The following is a 9,023-nucleotide window of genomic DNA, read 5'->3' as shown; positions in this document are numbered from 1 at the left end:
CCATCATGGAAGGGGGGGTCAGGCTGGACGTCGGAATGGGTTGCCCAGGGAGGTGGTGGAGTCCCCATCCAAGGAAGGTGGCACTCAGTGCTCTGGGCTGGGTGACAAGGGGGGGACTGGGCACAGATTGGACTTCATGGTCTTGGAGGGCTTTTCCAACCTCAATGATTCCACGATTCTGTGGTTCAGTTCAAAGTCACTCACTGCCCTCACAGTCTCAGCCTTCACCAGCCACCCAGGCAACAGCAGGTCTGGGGATTCCTTCAGGATATCCCAGAGGGAATTTTCAGAGTGTTCAACTCGTCATCCCAAGAAGCACTATGGAGGCATTAAAAGCAACTCAACAAGTTGTGTCAGCATCTTCTGTGACCTTTTCTTACCCCATCTAACCTCATGAAGAACCTTCCAGAAAACCAGAGAGTTCTGGGGTAGAACAAAATGAAGAAGAGAATAAAACAACCAACTTGAGAATTATTAGTGAGTTCCCATGCAGCTCTCCAGGCACGGACAATGTGTCAGGGCATGTCTCCAAGCTGAAAGGTTTACAGGATGCATAAACAGCTCCATAAAAAACATGTTGTCACCAGCTCCTGGAAAAGCACTGTTGGAAACAGCAGGTAAGGCCAGAACAGCTCCATCAGACAGCAGAGCTGCTTCTTCATTGCTGACAGATGGCTTCACCTGAATGTCCTTCATCAAAAAAAAACAACTGAAAAGCTACAGGTCTGTTACTTTTCAAACCTGCACTTATTCAATCCTTCCAGTCCTTCCAATATATACCCTCACTCCAAAACACAGTATCCACCCCGATGAAATGAATTTCCCGTCCTATAAGAACAATAGATTGCACACACAAAAGCCAAGCTAGTTCAGTTCATATGGAAACAGCCAATTATGTAATTTATTTATTAATACAGTTTTCATTTACAGCACAATTGAGCTGCACACCCAAGACATAGATTATTTACAGAGCATGAAAGGCAGACACAGCAGGTGTCCCTTGTTCCCCAGCTGGTTTGGGTTTCTAAACTGGGGCACCCCCAGGAGCACCCCAGCATCTCCATTGCCACACAGTCTTGGTCTCATGGCAACCAAAGAAGCTTTGAATCGTGGAATTGTTTAGGTTGGAAAAGTCCACTTAGATGATCCAGCTGAATCATTCCCCCAGTACTGCCGAGGCCACCCCTGCCCCGTGTCCCCAAGTGCCACATCCACAGGGATTTTAAACCCCTCCAGAGATGGGGACTCACTGGGCAGCCCCTTCCAATGTCTAACCACGCTTTCCATGGGGAAATTCCTGCTGCTGTCCCCCCTGAGCCTGCCCTGGCCCAGCCTGAGGCCGTTCCCTCTCCTCCTGTCCCTGTTCCCTGGAGCACAGCCCGACCCCCCCGGCTGTCCCCTCCTGGCAGGAGCTGTGCAGAGCCACAAGGGCCCCCTGGAGCCTTTTCTCCAGGCTGAGCCCCTTCCCAGCTCCCTCAGGGATTCTCCCGGGTGCAGGAATGCCTGAGCCTGTTTTGTTCCAATGGATTGTTGCTCTGACAGATCCCAGCCCTCGGAGACCTCCACACCCCGCACAGGGAACACACGGCAGTGCTAATGACACATTCCAGAACATCCTGGCTGTGTGAGTAATTGCAGATCCTTTGCACAGGCATCTCCATGAAGGCAGTGGGAGTTGTAGAGACATTATTAGGTCTCCTGACATTTTAAAAAGGCTTAGACAGAAAACGTCTTTGAGGGGTTTCAAAGGCTGCAATGGAACAGAAATAGTTTTTGTAATAATAACCAAACAACCCACGAGGAGCTTTGTGTAACTGCTTGGACACGAGTGATCAGAGACAGAAAATCCATGCACAAAGCCAGAGAGGAGAAAGGAAGAGTTATGTCCAAGCAAAGCCATCAGGGCTGCTCCCACAGCCCCCTGACTGACTGCCTCAGGAGATGTCACACACAGGGGACAGCACCAGCCAGCACCACAGGTCCAGCATTGGGAGCCTGGGGGGGTCCCTTCTCCAATAGGGAAAATCAGGAGCAGAGCCTCTGGGCTGATTTTGCCAAGTGAGCATTAACTTTTGGACAGCTCCAAACCCTCCTGCAGAAGATGGTTTCTGAAATCATAAGTAATACATTTTTCTGCTGAATCAAATGGTGTGAGGGCTCCAGATGAAACTGGGGCAAACTCCCCTGGCTCACATGGAGCCATCTGACCCCACGAGTGTGTAGGGACAGCCTAAGGAGACTGGAAAAGCAGCTCAGGACAGCACAGGAGACAGGGGAGCACCAGGGGCCAAGAGTCGTTCAAATGTCATGTATTCACATGGATGCAAATGTCATGGGTTTGCGTATTAGCCTGCAACATGAACAAAGAGGTCTGGGAGAAAAGGCCCTTCTACAGCACCTTCCACTGAAACCCAGACTGGTCTGGGATGGGAAGGACCTTAAAGCCCATCCAGTGTCACCCCTGCCATGGGCAGGGACACCTTCTACTACCTCAGGTGCTCCAAGCCCTGTCCAACCTGGCCTTGGGCACTTCCAGGGATCCAGGGGCAGCCACAGCCTCTGTGGGAATTCCTGTGCCAGGGCCTCCCCACCCTCAGAGGGAGGAATTTCTTCCCAATGTCCCATCCATGCCTGCCCTCTGGCAGTGGCCCCCTATTTCTCACAGGCTCCCCTCAGGTCATTCTTGACACGAATACATCCACAGAAAGAGCCTGAAAGCCTCCAGCACCTCCAGTTCCACATCGTGTTCACCCTCAGCAATGAAATCACTTCACCAGAAAAGTGCTATAAAAAGTAGCAATTCCTCTCCTCCCATGTCTCATGTGTCAAGACCACGTTGCTGTGTAAAAAATCAAGCCTACGGTGCAACACTGAAGTCTTGCAGTCGTCTGCTTGGGCTAAAACACACCCAAACCAGGAGACAGAATCATGGAATTATTTAGCTTTGAAAAGCCCTCTAAGACCGTGGAGTTCAACTGCTCCCCAGCACTGACCCACATCCCCAAGTGCCACATCCACATAGCTTTTAAATCCCTCCAGTCCCTTCATTCACATGAAGTGTCTGCCAGAAGTTCTCATCAGAGAGGGGTTTGCTTCCAGGTGTAGCTGCTCCTTCCCCAGGCAGTGTCATCTGAACTGACTCATCCCAGGTGCCAGCTGGGTCACTTGGATGGAGGGAGGAAAATAGATATCTGATAGAATTCCAGGAAGGCTGGGAAAAGGAGCTTCGGACAGCAAAACCAGGGTGATGGCTGGGCAAGGAGAAGATAACCAGCTTCTACGTCAGTGGGCACTCAGAATCTCCCAGTTACCTTCATCAGGAGGCAGCTCCTGCTCAAGGACACCAGGGATCACTCCTGGACTGGGAGTGAGAGCACGTGGAAAATCCTGCCTCAGTGAACAGAGGAAGTCGGGAATGAAAAAGTAAAGCAGGAACGAAAGCCTGATTTTATACAGCTGTAATCACTCCCAGAACTGCACAAGTCTCGGGAACTGCACAGCACACAGGAAAACTCCACTTCTGTCATGCAAAAAACTGCAGCTTTGGTGGGCAACCCAGTCTGTCCATCAAAAATTTAGGCAAGCAGGGCCACACACATGTTCATTTTTAGAGCAAATGCCTCACTTTGTTAGAGATTTGCTCTGGTCAATAGGTTCCTGAAAACAATTTAACTCGACACATTATAGATGATTTCCTCTGAGTTAACAGGCTGGAGATATTTAAAAACTGGCATGTACTCACAAGAATAGAGAGGTTTGTTTTGACAGACATTGTTTCCCTCTGGAAAACTTCTTACATTAAAAAACTTCTAGTTACAGGTAATTGCTAACATGGAACATTTATTGGTTTAAAAAAATAAACATGCAGAAGCCATCCTCCTTAAAAACAACACATACAATTACCCAGCGGGGATTTTAGAGGAAAGCAACCACCCTGCAAGGCGTGGATTCCTCCAAAATCTCCAGCAGGAATGTATTTTCTGTGGGAGTCCACGCTCCAGCTGTGCCGTGCAGCAAGTCCAGCCAAAGGCAATCACATAACAGAGCATTTGCCTTGCAGTTTATCTTTCTTTTTCTGCTGTTTGGATTTCTTTCCATCCACCTGGAGACTGATAGTTCTCCTCTGCTCCAGATTCAAGAGCTCCTGGAAGAGCTCCTGCACGTTGTAGTTCATTTTGGCTGAGGTCTCCATGAAGGCACACTTCCACTTGCTGGCCAGCGCTTGCCCCTCGCTGGCATCCAGCTCCCTCTGCGTGTCGTCACTTTTGTTCCCCACCAACATTATCGGGATTTTCTGGATGTCGCCTTTGATCTGACAAATCTCATCGAAGATGGGGTGAAGATCTTCCATGGATTGCCTGCTGGTGACGGAGTACACCAAGATGAAGGCATGCCCTTTGGATATGGAGAGCCGCTGCATGGCAGGGAACTGATGGCTGCCCGTGGTGTCCGTGATCTGCAGGGTGCAGATGCTCTTGTCGCAGCTGATCACCTGCCGGTACGTATCCTCGATGGTGGGGATGTAGGTTTCCCTGAAAGTGCCCCTCACAAAGCGCAGGACCAGGGAGCTTTTGCCGACCCCCGCTGCTCCGAACACCACCACCCTGTAATCATTGCTCTGCTCAGGCATGCTGGCTGCGTCGAGACGTGAGGGGAGGTTTTCACACAAAAAGCCCGAGTTCCACCAAGTTTACACACCCCTATGCAGAGGTGGGCTGCGGAGAGGGAGGGGGAAAGGGTGCATTACTGAAATCAGCAGTTAATAAATCGCTCCCATCCTTTTCCCTTGAAATAAACCACTATTCCTCCCCACCCCAGCCATGCAGCCCATGACACGTTTAACGCTACGAGAAGAGAATAAGAATTCACCTGCAGCCATCAGCTCCACCGAGCAGCGAAACGGGGCTGAAATCTCCTGGCAGCCGCGGGGAAGAGGTATTCCGGCTCCAGGGAAGCCGTGCTCCAGCCCCGGGAAAGCCGCGCTCAGCCCCCGGGAAGGCGTGTTCCAGCCCCCGGGAAGCGGTACCACCCTCGCCCGGAGCGCCGCCGCCGCCGCCAAGGGAAGGGCGGGGAGGCTCCGTGCCTTCGTAAACCCAGCCTTCCACTCAACCGCCCCGTGAAAATAAAGAAATACTCAACACAGCCGCCTGAATTAAAGCCGCTGCAGCCGAGCTCTGCCGCTCCATCCCTCACTCCGTGCACAAAGGGGAGTCTCGCCCTCCCTCAGCCCCCCAGGAACTGCCGGGCTCTGCCGCCTTTCATCCACCCTGCGCATCTCTCAGCTTAAATTTAGGGCTGATTTAATTTAAAAAACTTCAAATCCGGGTCAGGTTTTCACCCCCACTGAGATTAAGCGGGGCAGAGCTGCCCTGTGCAGCTTCTCAGCCCTCCCCGGGCAAGCCACCGAGCCCTGGGGCCATGGCTAGCAAGGTCCGCTCAGGACCTTATCCCTGTAATCCCTTCCAACTCGGGACATCCTGTGATTCCACTGTTTGGTTTGTCTCCCTCACACCGCGGGATGAAATAAGAGTAGCTGTGTGACACAATCACAAGCAGTACTTCTCCTCGTTTATTAGGCATTTCCCCCAACGCAGTCTCTCCAAACGCCCTCATGCGGGGACACCGGAGCTCGCATCACCCGGTGCCTGACAGGGGCAGGCGGCTGTGTCCCCGCCGTTCCACCTCCGGCACGGTCGGGGAGGAGAGCTACCCCCGGCTCCTCCTCGCCCAGAGGAGAGCTACCCCCGGCTCCTCCTCGCCCCGCTCCGTCCCGGGCTCGGCTCTGCCCTCATGGCCCCTTCTCGCCCCGGGCTCGGCTCGGCTCTGCCTTCATGGCCCCTTCTCGCCCCGGGCTTGGCTATGCCTTCATGGCCCCTTCTCGTCCCGGGCTCGGCTCGGCTCTGCCCTCACGGCCCCTTCCCGCCCATGGGTTCCCACCCCGGGTTCAGCTCTGCCCTCACGGCCCCTTCCCGCCCCTTCCCGCCCGCGCCTTCCCGCCCAGGCACCGCCCGCCCTCACGCCCCAAAATGGCTGTCGGCCTCTGAGGGGATCGGTCCGAAATCAATGCATTTTTGGAAGTATTTCTGTTTGTGGGTCATCTACGTTGCAAAATGTGGGATATGTAAAATTTCCTTAAGAAAGGATTTTTTTTTTTTTTTGATGTTTGAACTATGCATGCTTAGAAGTCTAATCAACAAAAAGTGAGATTGAATCTGTGAAACAGCAGCCTGCCCTCACGCTCTAACAAGCTCTAAGTGATACCCCGGTATTAAAAAAGCAAATGAGTTGTCGGTAGAATTGTTAAGGTTAGGGCTGGACATGTTTCTCTGCTCTCAGACCTGCGGGAGTTGAACAAAGCTTGGGAAAAAGGATGAACCATTGACAGTGGGCACAGGGAATGCAGGATTTATGGGCCACAAGGACATTTGGCAGAACTCCCAAGATGAGGAAGAAATTCATAAAAACAACTCAGTAACTGTGCTGAAATCAGCACTTGTGGAGGAACACTTCCCAGTCCTTCCCCAAGCTCATTCTTCCCAAACCATTTGTGGTTTTCCGGGTTATCATTTCTTTTTTTCTCTGATCCTTGTTGCGTTTCTAACGCTGTGGTATTCTCCTATTTTAAATCCACTTCTATCAGCCTTGTAATGCTTCTATCCCAGACCAACAAAAAGTATCTCTTTAGATCTATTTCATACTGCTGTGGAGTTTTTTTTTTGTATAACACAAAAAAAAACCCCAGAGGAGTTTCAATCTTGACATGAGGCGAAATACCTGGGACAGAACGTGGACCAAGTCCATCCCCATGCAAGGGGAGCTAAACCTGAGACCTTAAAAAAGAAATGCCCTCTTTAAAACCAGGTGCCCATTTGTACTGAGATGCTTTGAAAGTTCCTGTCTGAATGATAATAATGAAAATAGGGGGATAAAGCAGAACTGTGAAAGTCCACTAATCAACATTAGTGGGGTTAACATGGAGTCAGGGATCACCCCTCACCTTCCTTTTGCTGGAAAAAATTCCTGTTCATTTTACATCTGCTTTTACGGTTCTTGTCTCTCCAGGCAGCGTGACTTGCCTGTGGCAAGGCTCATAACCTGCGAGCCATTCACTTTGCCTGAATCCCATCATTATTGGGGATTTTCAGAGCAGATTTACAAACCGTCATTTCTGGTGTTTATGGGGTATTTCTAAACCATCATTCCTGGTGTTTATGAGGTATTTATTAGCCAGAATGAAATGCTGGCTAGGAATGAGTAGCTAATTCTCTCTCTGTGCTAGCCATTTTTGCTCGGTTATCCTATTTTCAGACGTTTTCCAATATTTCTAATGGTTCTTTCTAAGAGGTGTTTTATTTAAACCTCCAGTTCCAAAGCCTGAAGCTGGGATTGATTTCCCATAATAGGCTCTGACAAGGGAAGAACTCTAAGAGCTCTTGCACAGTGTGGTGTCAGGTGCTAAGTGGGAAGCAGACCCGTGACACGTCCATGTGCCCACCACGGATCAAAACCTTCCAAAAATAAATCTGTTGCTGCTCATTGCTTATTTTACCCCAAAAAGTGCTCTGACGCTGTCCCGTCATCGAGAGCAGGTGACTGTCATTATAACCAGAACTGGAGCTCCTGCAGCTCCATCTCCTGCCATTCTGTCCCCACCCCTTCACTGGCATCCTAACAAAATCCCAGAAAACAGCTTTGGGCTGCAGGATTTGGGCTGGGAGAGGGGACATCTTTCAGTGTCCCACAACACTGGAATTGTCTGGTACTGTAAAATGCAGGCAAACCCAGTGGGAAGAAATGCTGATGTCTGACTCTAGTTCAGAATGCTGAATGATTTCTTTATTATAACTACGTTATAATACATTAATATACTATATAAAGGAAGGTACTAAAACTACATACTTACTTTTTCTAACTACTAAATCTAACGCACAACTCGTGACCTTCTCTCTGAGAGCCCAGCCACAGGTGGGTTGGATTGGCCACCAGCCCCAAACAATCCTCACCAGAATCCAACCAAGCAATCACCCCAGGTAAACAATTCTCCAAGCACATTCCACATGGGCAAAACAAGGAGCAGAAATAGAAATTGTTTTCTCTTTCTTTTTCTCTGTGCACCTCTATGAAAAATCCCGAGAGAGAGAACAGTGTGCTTACCACAGCCTGGGGGCTGCTGGGAGCGGGTTTAAACGCCGGCAGCTCCCTCTGCCCAGCCAGTGCTGACAGTCTCAGGTGGCTTTTCCCATCCCTGCCTGTTCTCACTGTGTCCCTGCGCAGCGACGCGGACACACCAAGCTCCAGGGACAGCACCTTGCAGGCAGCTGTGGCTCCCTCACATCACCGAATTCCCACGTTTCATTGCCCAGGGATCGCCGGTGTGTGCTCAGTCCAGCCCGGAGCCGGGTTCTGGGGGCAGCAGGTGGCAGCAGAGCCCTGCCAGGGCAGGGTGTGCCCGGGAGAGGAGCGTGTGCGAGGGGGTGGCGGTTCTACAGGCACTGAAATCTCATTTATTCGCTCTTTTGACACTCCTTAGGTCCCAAAGAGCTGCGCTGCCTGGCTGCAGCCAGCACAAGCTGCAGCGGGAACGGAGCCACGGGCTCTGCCTAAAGCTCACACCCGGGCCCTCTCTCAGGTGCTGTTTCACCAGGGCAGCCCCTCCTGCAAGGGGACTTCAGGCTCTTGATGCTGAACTTCGTCTGTTTTCATCAAATTTTCCACTACTTCCTGAGTGCAAGTCGAAGAATTATTTAGGTTGGAAAAGCCCTCTCAGACCACTGTGTCCAGTCATTCCCCCAGCACTGCTAAGGCCACCACTGCCCCATGTCCCCAAATGCCACATCCGCACGCCTTTCAAATCTCTCCAGGGATGGGAACTCCACCCCTGCCCTGGGCAGCTGTGCTAGGGCTGGGCAACTCTTTCCATGAAAAAAAATTCCCAAATATTCAGTCTAAACCTCCCCTGTTTCCTGTTGTCCTGTTACTTGTTCCCTGGGAAGAAGACACCAACACTTTTTTGAAATTTACTT

General features: G+C 51.0%; 1 protein-coding gene across 1 annotated transcript; it reads right to left on the bottom strand.

Moving 5' to 3' along the window:
- Positions 1-868: 868 nt before the first annotated feature.
- On the bottom strand, positions 869-5,907 carry DIRAS3 (DIRAS family GTPase 3). Its single transcript, XM_053951085.1, has 2 exons — positions 4,870-5,907; positions 869-4,715 (listed from the first exon to the last, which is right to left on the bottom strand). The coding sequence occupies exon 2, from the start codon at positions 4,628-4,630 to the stop codon at positions 4,034-4,036; it is 597 nt and encodes a 198-aa protein (XP_053807060.1). The 5' UTR covers positions 4,631-4,715; positions 4,870-5,907; the 3' UTR covers positions 869-4,033.
- Between the last annotated feature and the right edge of the window lie 3,116 nt (positions 5,908-9,023).

This window comes from Vidua chalybeata, chromosome 9 (genome assembly GCF_026979565.1).
Source record: "Vidua chalybeata isolate OUT-0048 chromosome 9, bVidCha1 merged haplotype, whole genome shotgun sequence".
NCBI classification, from domain to species: domain Eukaryota; kingdom Metazoa; phylum Chordata; class Aves; order Passeriformes; family Viduidae; genus Vidua; species Vidua chalybeata.
The sequence above is the reverse complement of the archived record's forward strand: the minus strand, read 5'-3'. Positions and strand labels throughout refer to the sequence as shown.